Raw genomic sequence first — 22,202 nt, forward strand, 5'->3', positions numbered from 1 at the left:
ATTTATTTATTTTTCTTCACTGTGTGAAGTTAAATCCGATTAAACATCTCTTGTTTTTTGTGGTTAGTTAAAACTACATTATTTCATTATTTTATTTTATTTTTGATTATTATTCCTATTGGCTTCATAACTTACTGATCTGTGTAACTGAAATACATGTTGGGTAATGTTTTATACCTTAAAGTTATTGAAATTGTGGACATTTTTTGTTAAATTAGTGTTTTGTTCTCTGACCTGGGAAATGAAAGATACATTTCAAAACATAAGTTTACCTGGTCCCTGCTGCAAAATGTAGAATACCATCCCAAGATATTATTAATAACAGTAATAAATGATATTATAAGATAGTGAATTGAAATGATCTTTTTATAGTTTATTTGTATTGTAAAAGTAAAAAAAAACTTAACCTTGAAAATGCTTGAAAAGTTCTTGAATTTCACTGTGGGAAAACGTTACAAACCCTGTATGTAAAAACCAGTTTTACCTCCCACAGGCCACTACAGCGGTAAACAGCTCACTCCAGATGCACTGACCAGTTTGCATGTCATTCTGTGGGATCAGGCATCAAAACATTTTGAGGTGCTCTGAACTTAATTTACAAAAAAAAAAAAAAAAAAAAAACCTGATTTAATACCATTTGATCAAAAACCTCTTCCAGCTCATTATCTCTGCTTTGTCATTCAGGCTGGTAACTATGCAGAGGCTCTACAGTGGTATAACTACTCCTTCAGCTTCTTCAAGGCAGGTCAGATGGAGCCAAATCTAGCCAAGCTGCAGAGGAACAGAGCGTCCTGCCTGCTGCACCTGCAGCAGTTAGAAAAGGTAAAATTCCAAGCATCAGCTGTCGTGATGGAAATTATTCTGCTGCAGTAGTTAATGCACACCAGATCAGGTGATTTTTGTTAAATGTGACTTGTAATGCTTACTTAAACATGTTAGGGTAGGTCTATGGGTTATACAAAACATTTCCATTACATTTTTTGCACAAAATCATTCTTAGATAAGGAGATTTTAGTCTGGTCAGTTCTGCCTGTTTTGAGCTCCTTTCAGAAAGAGCCGTTTTAGAGCCTCTTGTCACTTTAAATACAAATAAGCTGCTTCTGGTCAACTTTTACACTTGCATATGAAAATAGCTGCAAAAAGATGCGCAATTATACAACCGCACATCTTTGAAAAGCAGAAGAGGAGCCTCCTGCACAACCAACAAGAATGCATCAAATTGTTTCTGAATGGCAAGTCAAAAACACAATACTCGTCTTTTCTAGCAGCCATTGTACAGCAGGTAACATTAGCTGACTAAAAGGTGCTGAAACTCAGTTTGGGTTGCTAGGTAATGATCTGGGCTTTGCTGGGGTTGCATTCCGTATGTTTTTGAAACGGCTCATTTTCCAGACACCAAAAAACATTAACATATTGCCAAAAAAATGGCTGGATGTTTTTTTTAAAGTGTGTGTTCTCTTTTTAGAAATAGTAGAGATATAAATGAAAGTATTAAAAATGTACAAAATGTTAAATATCAATAGTAATTTTCTGAAAATTGTTTTACATTTGTGTTCTCAGGCTAAAGAAGCAATTAAAGAAGCGGAAAGATCTGATCCTGAGAGTATCTTCACTCAGTTCTGCATTTACAAGATTGCTGTTCAGGACGACAATGTGCAGAAAGGTATGTGCATTAAATGCAGGAACTGTAACTTTAATGATGCAATTTTTTTTTTCTTCAGCAAATTATTTGTGTTGTTTCTTTGCAACAGCTGCAGAGGCGTTGAATGCGATGGGAGTCCTGTCCAAGTCGCCAGTATCCAGCGAAGACAGGCTGCTGCTATCAGAGAGCGCAGCTTCCTGTCTCCTCTGTCTGGCAGCTCAGATTGCTCTGGAGGTAGAATTCATCACACCGCTCGTTACTCGTTCCAGTCATGAGATTAGGTCTAATAGAAAATTCATCACATTTCCCAGTGCCATGGTGCTATTATGATGATTAGAGCGCCTCATCAGTGCTACTTGCAGTTCGGACACAAATGAACGTGTATATGTGGAGGGCGGGATGAGGAGTCATGATCTTGTCACTTGGATCATATGTTGTTGGGCAGGAGGGTTTGGGAACTGACAGAAGATAACATGAATCAAACGTACTTCATCTTGAAAAGCTCAAAACATTTAAATATGTAGCATTATTTAAATATCATCACACTGCAAGCAAATGTGCAATGACTTGTAGAAGTGTTGAACTTTTTCCACATTACCAAGACAGACTTCAATGTAGAGATGTTGTAAATGATTATTTTAGTAACCGAGTATTCTATCAATTATTCTGATGATTAATTAAATAATGAAATACAAATTTTATAAAATAAAACATTGGTAAATACTGCCATACTCAGTATTACTATCGGATATCAACATTGGCTCTAAAAACGGTAGAAACACGGACGTCATCATCAATCATGAAATCCACCCGGACCGAACTTGAAAATTGGATGTTATGCTGCTAACACTTAGCTTTCGTCAAAAACTTAAAGGCGGAAGAGAGAACACTGTGTAACATAAATAATCACCCGGCCGCAACATGGTGCACTAAATAATAAAACATAATTTAACAAAGCTTCGAGGGAGGCAAGTTTCCTCTACAAATCTTAATAATCGAGGTACTCAAGTCATTCAAGGAATCGTTACATCTTACTTCAACGAATACAAACGCCCACCACACGTTTTATATTTTTATTTATAGACGTATATAACACTTCCTTTCACAGTTAATTGCTTTTTATCTCATAAACTTCACGGGATATGAATATATTTTTAAGACAGCAATACAGTTAAATAATGTCTGAACATTTTGAATATTCATAAAGGGAATGTTTGTTTGTTTGTTTGTTTGTTTGTGACAGAATGGAAGACAGGAAACTGCAATGAAAGCTCTGGAGGTTTTATGTGAGAACTCAAAAGACGAAGCTCACGTTCTGAAGGGTCTCAGGTCAGTAAAAAAAAAATAAATANTATATATTGAGAAGAATGATATATAGTTTGCAACTTGTATTGTTAATTTAATTGTAATTGTAATTATTGAGTACCTTCATGCTCTTTTTTCACTTTTCATAGTGGATGTTACAACATAATGCTGTTTTTCTTATTTATTTACTTTCATAAACTTAAAGCAACAATACAATATTAAATAAAAATTATATAAAATGATGTCAGGTATAAAATTTCAGTGCTTGGTGGGTCTGATGCTGGATTTGCATAAATAAAGTAATTATTTTTAGCTGGTCTGCCTTACAGATTGTAGTGATTCTGCTTCTCGGTCACCTCTAATGATCCACTGACCCATTTTCTCCAGCTTCCCCTCAGAAACTGTGTTTCTGTATAACAATGTTAGTAGGTGAAAGAAAACGAGGTCAACGCCGGGTTCTTTGTTTTTATTTTCACAGGTGTTTGGTCCGACTCGTGTTCTCCTCAGCAGAAAACTCAGCTGATGGGTTGAGGTGAGGCAAAACGTAAAAAAGAAACAAACAAATGATGTAATGTGATGTTTGGTTAAGGCTACGCATCTAAAACAATCGATCCTTGCAGGGATGTGAATCTGGAGAAACTCCTGCCGTATCTGAAACGGGGTGAGCAGATTTATAAGTGATAAACATCTGAGACCAGATGGATTTACATTTATTTCACTCTCTAGATTTTTTACCTTTAATGTCATGTAGGATTACCAATACCAATATTATTTATTTATAAATATTCTGAATTAGCACCAAAAACCTGTGATTTTGATTACAAAAAAAAACACAAGAACAATCACAAAATCCTGGAGGGGTTTATTAATATTTAAACAGTTTAATGGGTTTTATCAATACATTGTGACATAACCGGACCTTTACGAACATTTAGATTTTTGATATGGCCCAAAATGAAACTGAGTTTGACACCCTGGTGTGTGTAAATATCTGGTTTCAGCCGTTTTCTTCACATTTCCTCTAAAGTCTCCATAAACCTGAAAGCTTTCTCCTCCCATCAGCTCTGCAGACAATTTCACACCAGTCTCATATGAGTGCTGAGCGGCACGCCGAGGACGCTAACTGGTTCAGAAAGATTGGTACCGACTCTCTTTCCTTGCCACTTTAATATGACACGCTGTGCTATCACCTGAAATCTTGCGGCAGCCTCATTTTGCCGGTGTGTGGGTGCTTCTGTTGCAGCCTGGAACTCGGCTCTGCAGTGCGAGAGCAGACCTGACAGAATGAGGGATTTCTTTGTGCTGTCCTACCAGGTAAGTGTGCCGGTTGACCCCGTCATGGCCGACTGGCACAATTAAGGGATTAAATGTTGCTTTGACAAGAGAGGCAGTTTTGCTGTTCACCTTTTTAGAATTTTACATGACTTAGACTTGTTTGTTTACAATGCATTAACAACTTAATTTAAAAAAAACTAATATACGAGGCGTCAGGAGAGCCGGAGCACCAGCACTTGGTTCAATTCCCCACAAAAACTTTGGAAAAAGAAAAACTAATTTACTGATCCAATGCTTGGATCAGGGATGAAACTATTGATTGTTAACTGGAGTATTCAGACTCCAAAGGTGTCATTGTCTGATAAAACAACATATTCAGAACAGTAATAAAGTCCAAACTGTACAAAATACATATTATACATTTTACACTTCAGATGAAAGCACCTTTGTCTGTAAATATGTTCTACCCAAAACTCTTGTAGTGGCAAAGTTTTAACTTGAACCGTTACAAATTCACTAAAAGAATGTTACGTTATTGCATCTAAGGCAATAAAATGTTTATTGTCCTATTATAAAAGAAATTATATGCATATTTGAATATATTTCTAATATTGTGTTAACAGGGTTTAGTGGTTAAAAGCCGTTTCTAAAAGCCATGACATCATCATCTCATTATTTAAAGAGACAATAGTCATTCAGTATGTAAACTTCTGATGTTAAAGACATGAGTAAATAAATCTCTTATAGATTATTAATCTAAAAACATAAAATTACTAGAATAAATAATTTTGGTAGTTAGAATTGGTGCCGATTCCCTTAATTTTGGGAGATTGGTGATCAGCCGATACTTGGATGTGAAGAGGATCTTATCTACCTCAACAAAGGTCTGGAAATCAGCCACTGTCCTCTTCTGCAGGTTTGACTGACACGCCGACCCACCAAGTCATGTCTGCACGTTTGAAATCACTCACTGTTGTCAACTCAGCGGCTTTCTTGCTATATTTATCAACATTTCAAACAAAAAAAAAAGATCATTATCGGCCAAAATCAGAATCGGCAGGTCAGGAATCAGCGATCTGCTAGAAAACTACAATTGCTGCACTCCTGATGTAAACCTCTGGTTTCAGCTGGACAGTGGTTGTTTTTTCCAGCGTTATCTAATTATTCATGTCTTCTTTAGTAGTTGCTAAAATGATTTCATCAGAATAAATAAATGTGTTTTCTCTTCAGGTTAAACCTGCAGCCTTTAGTTAAAGCAGTGCATTCCTGTTTTCCTTCAGTTGCCAGAGATAAATAATTTGTTTTTCTGCTTGACCTTAAAGCTCTCCCTGCTGTGCCCTCCTGACCGCGCTCTGCTCATGGGCCAGAGGACGTCTCTGCTGATGGCAGCTGCTGCCTCTTTGGAGCTCTGCAGGAAGTCTCCTCACTCCACCCAGGTGTGCCACCCACTCCTCATCCTCCACATTTAGCACGCTCACCATCAAAAAGGATGGAAATTTACCAAGACCAGTGGAGAGGAGGAGAGGTGACTAACCACATTACAGGCGTGGGCGTCTTGCGTCGGGAGGAGAGCCGGACACTAGATGGCGCCAGTAAATCCAGAATCCTTGTGTTGGTTTCACAGGCGGAGGATCTCACTGTGGCTCTGGAGCACATTCAGGCCTGTTGGGAGGTCTGCAAAACCCTGAAAGCATCAGGTACAGCAGGCGAAAATAACAGAAACCGACAGGAAGTGGGAGTTAGTTGAACAAATATTTCTCTAAATGGATTTGAAGGCAACCTTCCAGCGGACCCGACGGACTCCCTGCTGCTGCTGTACGAGTTCGAAGCTCGTGCGAAGCTGAGCGATCCGAAGGTGGAGACGATACTGGAGTCTGTCCTGGAGCTGGAACACGTCGAAACCAAAGTGTTGGAAACCATGGCAGGTTAATAAACACTCATTTCATCAGAGGAAACTAACTCTGATTTTACCAATGGGGTTTGAAGATTTAAGTTTTGGAAAATCAGGATTTTTATTTATTTTTTTCATCCTAGGCCCTCCATTTTGTTTGACAAGCATGCTTTACAACTTCTATCCATTTGGTATTGGTAAATTTAAGTCATAATGTTTCAATAACAGTCATAGTAATTATGAGAATAAAGTTGTATGACAATAAAGCCTAAATAATACAGAATAAAGTTTTAATATTACAAGAATTAAGTCATAAGACCTGGAGAATGAAGTAGTAATTTTACACTAAGATAATTGATTATTCAATCTTATTATTAAAAAAGAAACTTTTTCCTCCCAACCTTTTAAGACTTCTTTTGCATATTTATTTTATGATTATGTTCTTGTAATTCATTCAAAATTCTCGTAGGCTGGTAGTAACCGAAGGGTTGATTGAAATAAATAAATGTAATTTCTTCATTAGAAAAGAAAGCGAGAAAAAAAAGTATTGATTAAAATCAGAAATAAGCAGTAAAGCAGTCAATTGCACAATAAATAAAAATAAGCTTAATAACTTCCATTGTGATGATTCATATCTTTAATATCATCCTGTTACAGCGTTTACAAGTTTATTGATCTTTGAGAGGGCATGCTTACGTTAGTTTGCTATTCACAATATACATGACTTGGAAATGGACAATATAATCGCCATAATTTGCTATTGTGACCAGCCTAATCAGAAAATATGAGATTTTCTTTAAGCTAAATCACCCAGTCCTATCTGGAATGTTGTTACTTAAAGCTGCAGTATTTAACTTTTATTAAAAAAACATTTAAAAAATATTTGTTAAATCAGTGTGGTACCAGACATGATCTGTGAGAAGACAGATCCCATCTGCCTCGGCCCTGAACTACCATTGCTCCTCCAGTCCAAAACCAATCAGAGTCAGGAGGAGGGTCTTAGTGCTGTCAATCAATCTCATGTAGGGTGGAGAAATTGTTCATCTGCCGTTATCTGTAGCTACGCTAACTAAACTGAGCATTCACAACAGAATGTGCTAGCTGCAGCTTAGCACAAAGCAAGCGAGGAGATGATTGACAGAGCCAAGACCCCCTCCTGCCTCTTATTGGTTGTTTCTAGTTAGCACCGGGCAAAGGTAAAGAAGCTAGGGGGTTCACAGATTTTGTGCCTTATATTGTCACAACTTAAAGACAGGTTCATCAAATATTTCTGATAAAAGTTACATAGAGCTTTAAGTATTTATTCATGCAGCTTTAAGTATTTATTCTGTTTTTATTGTTTTTTTTCTTAATGAAGGCTTAGCCATGGAGCCTCCGGCCCACTTCCCTCAGCTCTGCAAGAAGGCCCTGAGAGCTGCTCTCTCCCTGCACAGGAAGCAACCCCAGGCCGACCCGACGCACTGCAGGCAGCGCTGCGCCACATGAAAACACGCTTCCTTGTTTATGGAACCATCATTTCTAACTGTGTGTCTCCGTCTCAGTAAGTACGTCCACAGCCTGATCAAGCTGTCCCTGCCGAGCGGCGTGTCCGAGGTGGAGAGCCGCGTCCTGCAGGAGCTGTGGGATTACTTCGAGGACGCTCTGTCCATCATCTCAGCCACGGTGAGCCAGCGCCAACAGAACTGCTCCATAATTAACCCCCTCTCCTCCACTCTGCCGCTGCCCGCTGTTTCTTGGAAACCACTTTTTTTTTTTTTTTATCTATGGGCTTTCAGCCACACTTCAATTAGCAGATGCTTCCATTCACCACCCCTTCCTGCCAATTTGAATGTTAATGTTCTGCAGAAATCGTCACACTGCCGGTGAGCAGCGCCTCTGAAAGGGACGTGGGATTATTGAAACATCACGCTGCCTTTCAGGCGCTGCACATTTTCCCTTTCAGAGGGAGTTATTACTTGAAAGCTGTCGAAATCTTTGGATCAAAGTAAAGGGACAAGATTAAAAGTGTTGGAGAATATGAATGAAATGATTAAAACGAGTTAGTAAAAAGGTTAACACACAAAACGGCAAGATTTGATGAAAGTTTCTGAGTAAAGGGAACTTCAGTCACCCAGGTGGCTGAAAAAAGCCTTTTTTCTAACATCTTCCTGCTTTCCTCCGCAGCCGGACGGCTTCCCAGAGATGGAGACGCTGTGGCTGCTGACTCAGGCGTGGAACGCCGGGATTCTGCTGTACAGCCTGGCCCAGTACCACGAAGCCGAGAAGTGGTGCGGCCTCGCCATGAGCTTCATCCGACACCTGGGGTCTCTGAGGGAGAGCTACGAGACGCAGGTAGAGCAGCGGAGTCATCTACGGAAAAGGATTAGGTCCAAAAATATAATAAACTTCTGACCCGTTTCCTCAAAATTCAAATAAATAAAACAGGTACGTTGTTAGCATATGAAAATAATCACATAATTGTTTCTTCTCACGTAATACTTTTAAGATTAGATTTGCCTGATCATGCATACATTATTAAAGTTTTCAGTGGCACTAATAGTGTTCCTTATAGTCATTATTATTGGGCTCGTATCTGTAAGGTGGAACGTGTGTTTTCTGTTTTTGCACGTGCGCATGACGGCATATTATGGCCGTTGTAAATAGAACAAAAGAAGTAAATTTCCACTAAAAATCTCAAATTACAAGTTGCAAAAGTTAAACATTTTTAACTTTTCAGAATTTTTCATGTATTTTCTAGAAAATTTCTTAGATTAATCTCAATTTTCTGGCAAATTTTTGACTTTTGAAACTCAAATTTCCAATAAAATTTCCTAGAAAATTTCTGGCAGAAAATTACTTTTCTATTTTCTTTCCATCTGCAATGGCCCTAATAAGTTGCTGTACTTGGATCTCAGGAAATCATAGAAAAGTTATTTCAGTAATTTAACAAAAAAATGTACGCATACAGAGAAACATTGTTTTTCCAGCATTTACCAACACATCGTCTAGTAACTAGGGGTGCATTATGGGATATGTAGTGTTGGCAGAGGCCTGCAGTTTTAATTCTGGCTTACTGCTAATAAAACAAAGTCTTAGAAAATATTATCTTGAGTTATTTTCCACAAAGGCTTAGCCATGTATAGAACAGTGTTTAGTGTATAAACATGCATATTAATAGAAAGTTTAGTTGAAGGAAAAACATACAGGAAAAGGCAGTAGGGATAAAGTGCAGCCTTGAAAGGATTGTGAAGTGTAAAACCTTCCCGAATGAAGGTAAAGGTCAAGTTTCCATTTTATTTGGTAATTAGAATCTGGAGGAAGATGGAGAAACAGAATCCATGTTGCTTGTTTTTATGAAGTCCAAAGTCAGCGCAGCCGTTTGAGAGGAGGTTTTAGAGCACTTCCTGCTCCCTCCTGCTGACAAACCTCAGAGATACGACTTGGTACCGACCCACAGTGTACCAAAAACTGGTCCAACGCCCAGTGGTACTAGCCTGACCTTTAACCCCACAGATAATCGATGGGAATCTAGAAGCAGCGTGGGCTTCCAGAACCGCAGGTTGATTGCCTCCATGCAACGCTGCATTGATGCAGTAATTCATACGAAAGGAGCCCCAACAAAGGCCAACAGGAGTGAAATAAATAAACTTTCCTCTGATATTTCTTTGATGCGTTTTCAGCTAATGATGCTTAAGAAATGGTAAAAATCAAGTTAAATGTTTGTTTCCACAGATGACTGGGCTCTACAGTGAAATCCTGGACAGACTGGACAAAGCGAAGAAAAACATCCACACAGAGGAGTAAAACGTTCAGCTCTTCTCTCCTACATGTTCTGTGTTGTGAAGGTGAACCCAACGGGTTCATCCCATCAGTTTGTTACAGGTAAAAGTTCTTCTTTACATTCAAATATTCGGGCTTCTTGGTAGACGACAATATTTATTACAGCTTTCAGAAAGTTTGCAGACGATTTTTCATTCATTTTCTAGTGAACTATTAAACCCTCCTGTTTTTTTTCATATCTTTGAATATAAATTCCATAAAAACTTGCTAGATTTTGTATTTTGAATTAAATGTAATTGTACCGTTTTATATGCATATGAATGTTTCCATTTGAAGTTTTTTTGTCCTGTTGACTGATTTAAAAAGCATTTTTACATCTCACTTTAATTTTCATTCCTTTGTGTTCAAATACCCTAGAAATTTCATGCTCCGTTTCCCATCTGGTGGCAAAGTGTGGAGAAATGTTAACTTTTAAAACTTTACGCAAAACATTTGGTTAGAATCAGTGTTTCCGCCAATTATATGGAAGGCCAAAAAGGACAAAATTTAAAAATGCATCATTAAATCATGAATTAAATGCAACCTGGAAATAAAGGCTTAATTTAATGTTTCACAATTAATGTATAAGATGTAATTAAATGATTAAAATCCAAACATTTCTACAGACTAGTTTTAGCGCTGCCCTCGACTTTGACAGAAAATTAAATATTTTCATCCATCATTGTAAGTTTGTATTTTAACAATTTAAAGACATTAAATGGTAAAAATTAAGCATTTATTTAAAGTTTTAATTAAATGCATCATGTAATCAAATGATCTACATATTAAACAATTTATTTCATGGTGCATTTTATTAATGATTTAATCATTTGTTTTTGGTAACACTTTATTTGAAGGGGTGTGCATAAGACTGACATGACACTGTAAAAAACAACATAACATCTGTCATGAACATATAGAAGTCTTTGACAGTTGTCATAAAGTGTCATTCGGTAAATAATGACACTTTTAATGCAAAGTTGCTCTAAAAGTTGCATTAAAAGTCAATTAAAAGTGCCAACTTTGCATGATTTTGTAAATTATAATTTAATGCAAAGTTGTAATTTTTAATGGACTTTCAATGGAACTTTCAGAGCAACTTTGCATTAAAAGTGTCATTATTTACCGAATGACACTTCATGACAACAGCCATAAACATTCATAAAGATTATGTTCATAACAGATGTTATGTTCCGTTTTGACAGCGTCATGTCAGTCTTATGCACACCCCTTCAAATAAAGTGTTACCTTGTTTTTTGTCCCTTTTGACCCTCCATACACACAGGATGGAAAAAGTATATCAATACATAATGTTTCTATGGCATTACTTATAGGCGCTTCTTTTTTGTGGCCAAAACGGACAATTTTGCCTAAATATTAAAAATTGATCGATGTTGCAAACATTTGACTCCCCTAAAACGTTGCAATTTTATAGGGGATAAAAGGAAGAAGAGAAAAACAAAAGTAATCACTAAAGCCATCATTTAAAGGCTTACAAATATGAAAAATTATTTGTCTGTTAAAGACTTATTTCTATGGCCAAAATAAAACGAACCCCAAGGGTTTAGAATTTGCACTTGATTGCCCGAGCCACTTAAAGCCGAATAACAAGCACATCAAGATTATAACTGAGTCACATATTTTATTTTCAAACAAATAAACTCTCGTCAAGTCCCAAAATAAAACCCAAACAAAAAAAAGTTGCAGGACCGCGTTCCCTCATGACTAGGACAGGGAAGACCATGAGGCCGAGTGTCCTGATAGGCTGTACCACCTGCAGTGACAGGAAGGAAACTACTGTACAATCAAAGGGTTCATGTTTGCAAGCACTTACTGCACAATGTGCCAGAACAGAAACATATCATCACCCCAAAAAGTACAAACAAAAAGAAAAAGAAAAGCCTGAGCCCCCTCCCCGACCCCCTTCCCCCCGTAAAATAAAATAAAAATAAAAATAAAACGCATCATGTCTCTCGTCAGAACGTCCCTGGCCAGTTATACACACACAGATGCGTTCAGGTACCATTAACCTCAATGGAAATAGGAGTGATATCGAGTTCTTTGGGCTTTGACGCGGCTGACCGAGGTATGAATACACACGTTATTAACAGTCAGCTGGATGTCCGCTGAACACCAGAGAGGACCCACTTTAAGCGTCTAACGATGGAGGTTTCCGCCTGCATTGCTTTTATTTTACAATATATCTTCGTTGTTTGAATCTATACACCCAGACACAAGAAATCACACGTAGACAGTTCCCTACTCCAGGGAACCGGATCCCCGTCTCGCTAGCTAACCTTTCCCATGAGAAATACTGACGTTACAGCACATTTTTAAACGGAGCTTGAAGCTCAGGAGTAGCTCAAACTTTTACTTACCTGACGTCTGCGGTCTATAAAACCTGTCTGTCCGAGTTCGAGTCACACATGCATGAAGCACAGGTGAGGAGGGGACGCGTGGGGGAGGGGCTTATTTACATTGTTCAGCTACCACACCGTTTTGAAACAGTCTGCAAGCAGTTTATAAATGGCTCTGTTCCCTTCGGTTATTCCCTGAACTCTGGTTTTGACACAGGTAATGACAGCTGGTTTAGCAGTGGTGCCTGGCAAGTGGGCACACCTGATCGGAAAAAAACGCCCGCAGGTGTACAGGTGCTGTGTGAGCTGGAGAAAGAGAGAGAGAGAGAGAAAGAAAGAAGGGGGATCCCCAGACGTCTGGGTTCCAGGCAAGTTAAACGCAGAAGAATTAAAATATAAAAAACTAAAAGGCTGAGAGGGTTCAGAGGTCTTGGGTCACGGTTTCGATCGTTTTCGATGTCGAGCTGCGAGTCCTGCAGGAGAGAAAGCGATGATGTCCAGTTAAAAATGAAGCAGGAGTGCCCCTCTTTTAGTAATCCGGTGTCACCTCTAAGAGCTCAACACAGTGGTTCAGCGTCAAGGTTTATAGATACACAAAGCATAAGAAGATTTACTCAAACCCAACTTTAGTGTTTTCTCTTTTGCAGAGGGGGGACAATTCAAAAACAGGTTATACTGACTCTTTAATTGTTAGAACATCCAATACAATTATTGTCTTGTTCTACCCGTTTTTAAGGCCGCCACACACGGCGGCGGCAGCGGCTGATAGGACAGTACCATGTGACCAATCAGAAGTGAATCGTCCTGGAAGGCAGAGAGTGTAATGGGGTCGTCTACTGCTCAACATGAGTCGGGAGGCTCTACCTGTCTGGATCGGATAAAGCCAAATTGTTTGATTACACAGGAAAAAAAAAATAACAGGAAAAAAAGGAAGTAAAAGGAGGTAAGACTTGATTTTTGATCTATTGCACTTAACGTCTGACCTCCTGGCTCTTTGAGGGCACAGAATGTAAAGATCTCTCCCTCTTTGGCTGCTTCCAGCCTCCCTCACAGACAACAGGTAGTCACAAAACAGAATTTGTATTAGATGTAAGGCAGTTTGGTGTTTTGCAGAGAGCCCGGTTACACTTCTCTACCCCCGTCCTTTACAGAGCAGCTAAAAACCACAAGCCAAAAAATAAAATCGAATTTAAAAAAAAAATAAAATCCCACAAGAAAGGAAGGAAAAAATCTAAACAGCCCTCCGAATGACGGTTCTAACGAAGTGTAAAATGTGAAGTTTTCAATATGCTGTAAAATCTCAGAAGGACTTAATGATTTATCTTGTGATCTTATAATATAAATGTAGAGATTCACAACACATTTCTTCCTCTTGATCCGCCATCTTTCCAGATGACCAAACAGCGAGCTGGTTCGTGATGAATAGATCACCAGTTTTGTTTTTTTTAGTAGGCTCCTCCGCTAATTTCCTCCGTCGGTATAAACAAGAGAGACGAACAGTACCATCAGCAGGGCTCAAATTTGATCCAGTCCGTTTAGAAAAAAACCCAAAAAACTAAAAACAAAACCCTAATTGTTCTTCAACCTCTCGTCTTGTCTTTTTAATTGTGATCTGATGAACATTTACAAAGTGTTCCAACTTGGTATGATTTGTCTATATTTCTTCTTTTTGAATCACTTCTCCTCCTTCCCGACACCGATCTCCAGGCCGTTCCTAGTCCACAAAAGGAAGTTGATCCTTTTCCCTTTTTGCTTTCGTTTGACAAATTCCTTTGGAATGGCGATTCCAGTCTTGAATGGTTTTGTTGAGAAACTCATGCAGGGGTGTGCACAGTCACAGTAATGGTGATAAAGACTTCTTTTTCATTTAGAGAGTAACATAATGATGACACTAAAACTGGATATGAAACATATCTGCAAAAAGGAGGTGAGGAGCGCGGGAGAGGGGTTGGCATGTGGACGTGGGTAGGGCCTCTGGGGGGCAGGAGGGGAGCTCTGCGGCGCCGCTGCAGGTTGGACGGCCGGGAGCTCAGAGCTTCTCTGGGGAGGGAATCCAGATGTATGGCCCGGACTGCTCCTCGATGATTAGCTTGATTTTGTTGTAGATCTCCTCTAGCGAGTCACCCTGTACAATAGCTGCAAACAAACAAAAGATTTACTTCCTGATTTTATGTAAAATGAATCAATCAGTGTTCCCAACCATGGTCCTTGAGGAACACCGCAAGAGAAATTTACAAAGACTCATTTACAAAGGTTGGTTCTCAGTCAGGGCTGGGCGATCTGACTTAAATAGAAAATCAAAGATTTCTTTCATAATCTAGTTTTTTCTACTTCTCTTAAAGCCGCAGTATGTAACTTATATAGAGTGGTTTGTCACATATTTATTAAAGTTATCACTATCACCACCACAATTTAACACACTGAACTATAGTAGCAGACATTAAAAGGTCATTTATATTTTCACAGCACATTTAGTAACTGTCTCTGGTACCATGCTGCCCAGAGACAACAGATTCATTTATTTATTTTTAAAGGTTTTGGTGTCACTATTGGCCTTTACTCAATGTTCACTACTGCAGAAGTTAAAATTCTTGATTTTTCTTATTTTCAACTTTTCTTTTGAATATTTCAGACAGACTCTTTGGAACCAATATGTGACCCCACTGGTCCACTGCATTTAGAAAGTGTTTTACACACAAATTAAGACTGTTTGTCATTTCAGACAATTACAGTTTGAAAATAAACGTGGAAGGCTTTAAATCTTTCATTTATAACTACTGAGAGTAAATAAGTCAAAAAAGCAGCAACCAACCTGTGAAATACTCTCCGAAGTCTTGCTCCAGCTTAACCGCCTTGTCAAAGATTTTATTGGCCTGCTCGTACGTCTGCCGCTTATTCATTTCCCTGAATGGAAACAAGATAAAGTTACTCCGAAACGCTCAGAAGCTGCTGATATTTCGGTCGCACCGTGTTGAAAGTCTGCAGCTTACATTAGAGCTTCAACAGATTTTGGTTTTATAAAGATGGCGATCGGATAAAGTTGTGCTTGCTGCAGTCGTTTTATGGCGTTCCCAGACACATCCAGAATGCAGTGTTTCCCCTGAAAGCACATTAGGACCATTAAATACCCAAACAGACACTTTACAGCTTCACAACCTGCTGAATGTTATGATTTCCTCGAAAACTTGACGCCTACCCGCTCTGCCACAGTTCTGACAGACAAGATGCTCGTCCCGTAGAGGTTCTCATTAAACTGGCCGGCCTCAATAAATTTATTATCCTGAATATCTTTCTCCATTTGCTCCCTGGAGCCCACAAAGTGGTAGTCCTGCCCGTCGATCTCGTTCTCTCGCCTTGGACGGGTTGTGTCTGCGGAGGCAAACGGAACGGGTTTATTTCTCCGTCTCTGATTGTGAGTTCGCCACGGCGTGCACAACGTTGGGCGCCAACTTACGGGGAACGCACGAGCCAAACTTGTGGGGGAACTCGGAGATGAGGTCGTCGTTTACTCTGTCCTTCATTGGGCCCAAAATGATCACAGGCCTTGTGTAGTGGACTTGAATTGAAACAAGAAAAGTGAGTTTACACGATGACAAGAGACACCAAACATTTCCTCAGAGCACAGAGTTCCACTCACTTTCCTGCCGAATGACTGGCTCATAGGAGAGGATCGTGTCCTCTTGACCCTCTGTAAGAAAACGAAGCAAAGAAAATTTAAATATGATTTTTTTTTACTTTCTGAAGATACCAGTACCTCATTACTTTTCTCTCACTTTACAACCACAAAATTCAGTTTATTTCTATGGCAGATAAACACAAAGCAGTGTGTTATTGTGTACACTGTACACAATAACACACTAAATATAAAAGTGTATTTTATATTTATACTCCAAAATTAAATCCTGTGCAGTTAATGGCTTTAATGCTGATTTGATTAATGCTGTTTCTTAAAACTTTAATTTATGTATCTGGTGCTGAAACGATTAATTGTGATGAATCAATTAGTGAAATATTTGTCTATGTGTATATACATATATAACCTACAAATTAACCTACAAATGCGTACCATGCTAAAACTGTTGAAGCGTGAACTATAGGAATGATATATTACTGTATTTAAGCAATAAAATGTTTATTTTCCTACTTATTCATTCATTTTTGTGCATCGTTTACTGTATTTCTATTGTTGAGGTTAAATAAAAACATCTGCAGAATCTGTCAAATCTTTATCTGACAAATTGTCAGAATAATTGAAGTCATTAGTTAATGACTTAGTTAACTAATTAGTTAACTAATCATTAGTTGCAGGTCCCCGTGCTGCTTAAAATGTCTTAAATTGATTAGCAACAATGTTTATTGGTCTTAAATTCGTTAATCACCGGCCTTAACTTTTGTGGTGGCAGAACTATTTTATCTCAGATTTTCTATGTAGTTTATTTTTTTTCATGAGACTTTTCTGTCAGACAAATGTTAGAGCTGCATGTTTATTGCATTCTGTGACTAAAGGCAGTTCAGGCTACCGCTAACTAGCTGCTAACTTGCTAGTTAGTTAGAAAGGTTTTTATGGGTTAACGTAAATTTGTTGCCAGTTTGCAGGATGACGTCCGTCTTTGCTTCTCTTTGCTACTGGCTCACTTCTGTTCAACCCATTAGATGCTTGGCACTGACACTATGGAAAATATATTGACGTGTGATTTTAGCTGCATCTCTTATTTAACGCAACACTGTAATTGTGAAATTGTGTTTTTTCGACATGAGCGGAATATCAAAGTTTTGCCCACATTTGTTGTGGAAACGCAGCTGATGTGTGAAGCTGGTAAGAGACTTTCAGATTTTATTGACCTACCATATAAACTCCTGAAACACAACGAAGCACTCGATATACAATTAAAGTGACTTACTTGAACTACTTTCACTGTCACTTGTGTTGGATGTCAGGCATTCTGAAAAGCAAAAAAAATTAAAATCTCAGATCAAATTGTCATTTTTTAATTAATTCAAAGGTTTAAAATGTAATTTCACCTGCCTAAATAGCCTCAGCCCACCATGTTAATCAACTGTTGGGCCTTTTAAGAACGAAAAGAAAAGAAAAGGGCGAAGGGGAAATAAAGAAAGCAGAAGTTCTTCTATTTGCGACAGTCAAGCTTTTGCAAAACTAGGGAAGTGGTTTTTAGGTGCAAGCAATAGGAAATTAAGTGTTTCCTGTGACTAGACCCAGTATTCCCAGTCCAAATGCTTCGTATTGGTCGCCTCCAAGCAGACAGAGTTACAACACATGCATCGTAACTCTGTGACCTTAAGAGACAAACAGAAAGACCCCCAGGAGACTGAAGAAGTGTCACCCTGGCTCCCATAGGAATGCAGCCTCTGTACATACTGTGAGTCTGAGGGGTGTGTGTGTGTGTGTGAGTGTGTGTGCGCGCGTGCCCTCTCCACCCTCTAAATGTGTGTGGTTCTCGCATTCCCATCTGGGTCTGCAGTGACAAAGCGGGACAGCTGCTTGACACGGTGCAACCACACACTTACTCAAACTCTTTGATCCATAAAAGTCATCGCTTAACCCCGGGAAGTCCTAGATGTCCCGACAGGTGAGAGCGGAAACCGAGAGAAGAAAAGCAGAGAGGAAGAAGAAGAGGTTAGTGAGAGTCGGAGGGGGCGAGGCAGAGGAGGAGGAGAGGAAGAGGAGTGTGCCCGCTGACACACGGTGCCGTCATGCTCATTAAGCCTGAGCTCCACTTTGTTCATAGTAAGCCACTGCTTTTCAATTACACAGGCCCAATCCCATTAAAACGGGATTTTGACCTGCTAAGAGTTAAAGCTTCAGCCCAGTAATGAGATTCTCCTTGTTCTGGGGTCAATGACTGACTGGAGAATCGATCAGGACTTAAAGCTGCATCATGTGACCTTTTGTACATAATTGTTCAAACTGTCACCATGTCGTGACAGTATAATATGAGTCAGATAGCAGGCCTGTCGCAACAGCAAATTCAGCTAAATTATACCAGTAATTATTGCGATAAACAATAATATTGACACCATTTTCAGGTAATGTGTTAATAATGGCATAATAATTGAGGTCCACCCTCGTTAAGACAAACTTTAATTTTGAAAAGAACACGTCACACAGGTACTAAAAATTATTTTGAATATCCCAAATAATCAAAAACGGTAAATAAAACGGAAATAAAAACCACTTAGAACTGAAAACAAAATAACCCTTCAGAAAATATCAGAATGGAAATTACAGAGCCTATTTTAATTGATTTGATAAATTTAAAAAAGAAAAACAAAATCTAGTCTGTTTTCTTTTGGTACTAACTTGAAACAAACACTATAAGCGCTGTCAATCAAGCTCATGTATCCCGCTTGCACTCAAACAGTTTCTGCCCGTAAATCTCTGCCATTAGCATATCTAGCAGCGCTTCCACAAGATTGATTGACAGCACTAAGACCCTCCTGTGGGCTTTGATTGGTTGGTTTGGTCAGGAGCGGTTCATTTTTTCAGACGGCTGTAGTAGCACCGAAACGAGAAACTCCATGTTTTCGCAAATCATCTGTCTCATATAAAACTGTCAGGACATGGTGACCTTTTCAACAAATATGTAAAAAAGTTTGTTTTTTTTTCAAATAAAAGTTACATACTGCAGTTTTAAATAAATAAATACTAATAGCTGGCAGCACAAACGCAGCTAGACACTCCTCTGGAGGCGATGCGGTCACACCAGAGAGGAACCCCACGCCTCCTCCTGTGGGGAATCTCTCTGGGAATGGGAGCGGTGCCGCCACACACACCGTCCCTGAAGGTGAGCGGAAAGATGAAAGACGAAAGAAGAGAAGCATGAAGGGGGGGAAAGGACCCAAAAAAAAAAAAAGGAGAGAAACCCCCCAAACCCGCCCCTCGATCACACAGCTCGATACTCACGTTCAGGCTCCACCAACTCGTGCACAATATTCTCCTTGCTCTTGTAAAACGGGAACTTGCGTGAGAGGTTGAAGCTTTTTTTGCGCTTCACTTTAACTTGCTGCTGATGTGAGGGTGAGAGAGGGGAGGGGGAGATGGGTGGGTGGCAGGTGAGGGAGGGAGGGAGGACAAAAACGACAAAAAAAAAAAACACAAAAAAAAAAACAGACGAGGTTTCAATGAAGGTACTCCACAACCATGCAAGAACAGGGAGGAGGGGGCAAATGAAATGTAAACAATTCACATCAAACGATGAACATGAGAAACAGGTAATGGGTGAAACCGAATGCAGCGTCAATGTGAAGGAGACGGGCGACTGCAGACCAAATCAAACATTTACTGTGTATAAATTAATCAACATTAATAATTAGATTCATCCTCATTAAATTAAAATCAAATCTGAAAGCTAAAGCCTGTCCAGGTGCGTCTTAGTGACTCAAACCATCAGAAAACGATGATTTACTTCAATAATTCAGTTCAAAAAGTAAAACTTATGGTGCATCATTTACACCAGTCCTGTTTGGTCCACTTTAATCAAACTCTGATTTGCTTAGAAAGTCCGGTACATTACTGTGATGTAGACCAAAAAAACCTCAGTCTCTGTTGAAGTGAACTCTGCTGTTGGTTTGAATGGATCCGAACGCCAAGCAGACTGGAGACCGCCCCAAAAGCAGGAAGTGAACTATAGCACAGGGCATTCTGGGTAGATGCCACCAAAACAAACATGCGAGTCTAGCGATAGTGGAAGAAATTATTCGTGGTCTGAGAAATTCTTTATCACCTGAAATCTGATGCCATGATATATTTATTTACATTTCATGACGAAGAAAGCTGCCCTCACCGTCTTCTTCTGGGGTTTTTATGTCGTTTAATTCAGTGGTTCTTGGTGCAGCGCCTCCACAGGCGAGGAGGGGAACAGGTTTGTGAAGTGAAAGCAAAACCAACTAAAAATAGAACAAACGTTGCAACTTTGGTCCCCAGTCGAACCAGGTCTACTGGGCTATCAGCTGTGAAAGCATCTTTAATTACACACAGAGATAGTTTTCACTAAGTATTTATATGTGTTTGTTAATCCTACAGCTAATGCATTTCTAAAACTAAGTCACTCATAAACTGATGGTGGACCTCAAACATGGATTCTGTCTTTTCCCTCATCCTTGACTGACGTCAGACTGCCCCAGGGCAGCCGTGGCTACAGTCCTGTAGCTTCCCATCATCAATGTGTGAATGAGAATGAATGATTTCATGTAAAGAGTCTTTGAGTGTCCTAATAAAGCATTACATAAGTCTGATGTCATTTCACTTAATCTCCTTCAGATCTTTATATTTCCAAATTTAAAGAAAAGAAATTACCTTCATCTTAAAAGAGGACATAGAGACCACTGAGGAACCGTTCAGTGTGTTTTGTATAAAAAAATAAAATAAAAAATTGACATTTCCACCTCAGGGCATGTAGCTCATCTGAGTGTGGGTTTCTGAAACTTCTTCATGATGTTAAATACTCCTCTGAAGTCTGTAGTTATTTCTTGTGCGGGTTTCTCTGCCACCATACTTTTTTCTTCCACTCAACTTTAGGAAGCATCTTAATGCAATACTCCCATTTTTGAGAGCAGAATTAGGTTTTTAGGAGCTGCACTTTAGCTAAATCTGTGTTTTCAAACTATTCATACAGTTTTATTTGAACTGAATCATTGAACTTAGGTAACCTTTTGATGATATTCGGTAATTTACAACAAGTCTCCCCTTATAGATGGCTAATAATAGTTTATAGATGTTATCCATTCATTTATAAACAATTTATAAGTCATTAACCGTTTCTTGTGTATTAATTCTCAGAAGGAGAACATATGCTGAAATGTTACATTTACAAATAACTAGATAAAATATGTAGGTGAATAGACTTGGCTCACTCTTTGGCAAACTGGTAGATTTTGTCTCCTCACTCTTAATTAATGCATAATAAACAATTATTAATGACAAAGTGTTCAGAGCTGAATTAACATTTATTACCTATTTATTAGACTTCTACTGTAAAATGGTTCCTGATATTCTAATTTACAGAGAAGTGCCCGTGAATGTTTTGATTACAAACAAATCGTCTCCAGGGAGCTGCTCTGTAATCAATCGGGTAAATTGATCGCTCTCGCTTCGGTAAAGAGGTGCTGGTCGCTTTCCCGCTCGGCAGGAAGTGGGCCGTCTCCCCCGCTGGGGACCCGGGGCCGGTGGTCCCCCACACTTACCCTGTTGGACTCAATCATGCCTGTCCTGGCGTGGAACTTGACAGTTTTTAATCTGGCTCGCTCTTTCTTTTCCACTCTGGGGAAGGAAAAAAAACAAACATTTTTGGTTTTTAGATGTTATTACTCAAGCTTTTTTATTTCCTTTGAAGGAAATAAAAACACAAATGGAGGAATATACCTTTTCTTGCTTGGAATGACCCCGATCTGCTCGCTCTCTCCGTGCGGAGTGACGAGCCTCGCCTGCCACCACTCATCGTCAGAAGCGTTGATGACATGAAGGATATCGCCATAAGAGAAACTCAGGCCTTGGCTGGGCAGGCAGCTGTCTCGTGCTCGATCGTAGTCAAAGAGAGCTCTACAAAAAATAAACAGATTTGAGTTAGTTTGTCCTCTGATCTATTATATCTGTGCATAAATTCACAAAAAGCAAACAGAGTTGATAAACAGGAGGAGGAGCAGCAGAAATGCCAGACACAATATTTGGTTTTTTGTCTTTACTGAGTGTATTAACTAAAAATGCACTTATCTGATATTGATATCTGTATCGGTCCTGATATTGACAAATATTCTGCATCGGGTATCGGCGAACATGTGCACGATCCATGAGGGCGGATCTATTCAGTCTCATTCTATGCTTTGTGCTCTGAGAGGCGTCATGATTTATTTTACATTATATTTAGAATTTCTAATTGCATTTTCTGAACCAATTTTAAGAAGTTTATTTTTGCATGTT

General features: G+C 39.0%; 2 protein-coding genes across 13 annotated transcripts in view; one reads left to right on the plus strand and one right to left on the minus strand.

The window, feature by feature from the left end:
- tex11 (testis expressed 11) overlaps window positions 1-21,704 on the plus strand; it is a 26,526-nt gene extending 4,822 nt beyond the window's left edge. For 2 of the 3 annotated variants that reach the window (XM_008420766.2, XM_017307100.1), the window contains exons 14-29: window positions 494-579; window positions 685-822; window positions 1,561-1,663; window positions 1,752-1,876; window positions 2,886-2,971; window positions 3,426-3,479; window positions 3,568-3,608; window positions 4,010-4,087; window positions 4,191-4,261; window positions 5,545-5,658; window positions 5,847-5,919; window positions 5,998-6,147; window positions 7,471-7,579; window positions 7,655-7,775; window positions 8,277-8,444; window positions 9,825-10,253. In XM_008420766.2, the coding sequence (XP_008418988.1) occupies window positions 494-579; window positions 685-822; window positions 1,561-1,663; window positions 1,752-1,876; window positions 2,886-2,971; window positions 3,426-3,479; window positions 3,568-3,608; window positions 4,010-4,087; window positions 4,191-4,261; window positions 5,545-5,658; window positions 5,847-5,919; window positions 5,998-6,147; window positions 7,471-7,579; window positions 7,655-7,775; window positions 8,277-8,444; window positions 9,825-9,896 (1,589 nt within the window). In that variant the 3' untranslated portion in view covers window positions 9,897-10,253. Of the gene's footprint in view, window positions 1-493; window positions 580-684; window positions 823-1,560; window positions 1,664-1,751; window positions 1,877-2,885; window positions 2,972-3,425; window positions 3,480-3,567; window positions 3,609-4,009; window positions 4,088-4,190; window positions 4,262-5,544; window positions 5,659-5,846; window positions 5,920-5,997; window positions 6,148-7,470; window positions 7,580-7,654; window positions 7,776-8,276; window positions 8,445-9,824; window positions 10,254-21,618 lie in introns of those variants that run through there. The other variant, XR_534691.2, reaches the window with a different exon arrangement.
- dlg3 (discs, large homolog 3 (Drosophila)) overlaps window positions 12,878-22,202 on the minus strand; it is a 109,484-nt gene continuing 100,159 nt past the window's right edge. For 7 of the 10 annotated variants that reach the window (XM_008420772.2, XM_008420771.2, XM_008420778.2 and 4 more), the window contains 10 exons: window positions 21,648-21,824; window positions 21,470-21,545; window positions 19,191-19,293; window positions 17,170-17,211; window positions 15,906-15,956; window positions 15,723-15,824; window positions 15,465-15,637; window positions 15,259-15,368; window positions 15,081-15,172; window positions 12,878-14,404 (listed from right to left, as the gene is read on the minus strand). In XM_008420772.2, the coding sequence (XP_008418994.1) occupies window positions 14,298-14,404; window positions 15,081-15,172; window positions 15,259-15,368; window positions 15,465-15,637; window positions 15,723-15,824; window positions 15,906-15,956; window positions 17,170-17,211; window positions 19,191-19,293; window positions 21,470-21,545; window positions 21,648-21,824 (1,033 nt within the window). In that variant the 3' untranslated portion in view covers window positions 12,878-14,297. Of the gene's footprint in view, window positions 14,405-15,080; window positions 15,173-15,258; window positions 15,369-15,464; window positions 15,638-15,722; window positions 15,825-15,905; window positions 15,957-17,169; window positions 17,212-17,794; window positions 17,841-19,190; window positions 19,294-21,469; window positions 21,546-21,647; window positions 21,825-22,202 lie in introns of all 10 variants that reach the window. The other 3 variants (XM_008420774.2, XM_008420777.2, XM_008420768.2) reach the window with 2 other exon arrangements.

This window comes from Poecilia reticulata, linkage group LG10 (assembly GCF_000633615.1).
Source record: "Poecilia reticulata strain Guanapo linkage group LG10, Guppy_female_1.0+MT, whole genome shotgun sequence".
Classification (NCBI taxonomy): Eukaryota; Metazoa; Chordata; class Actinopteri; order Cyprinodontiformes; family Poeciliidae; genus Poecilia; species Poecilia reticulata.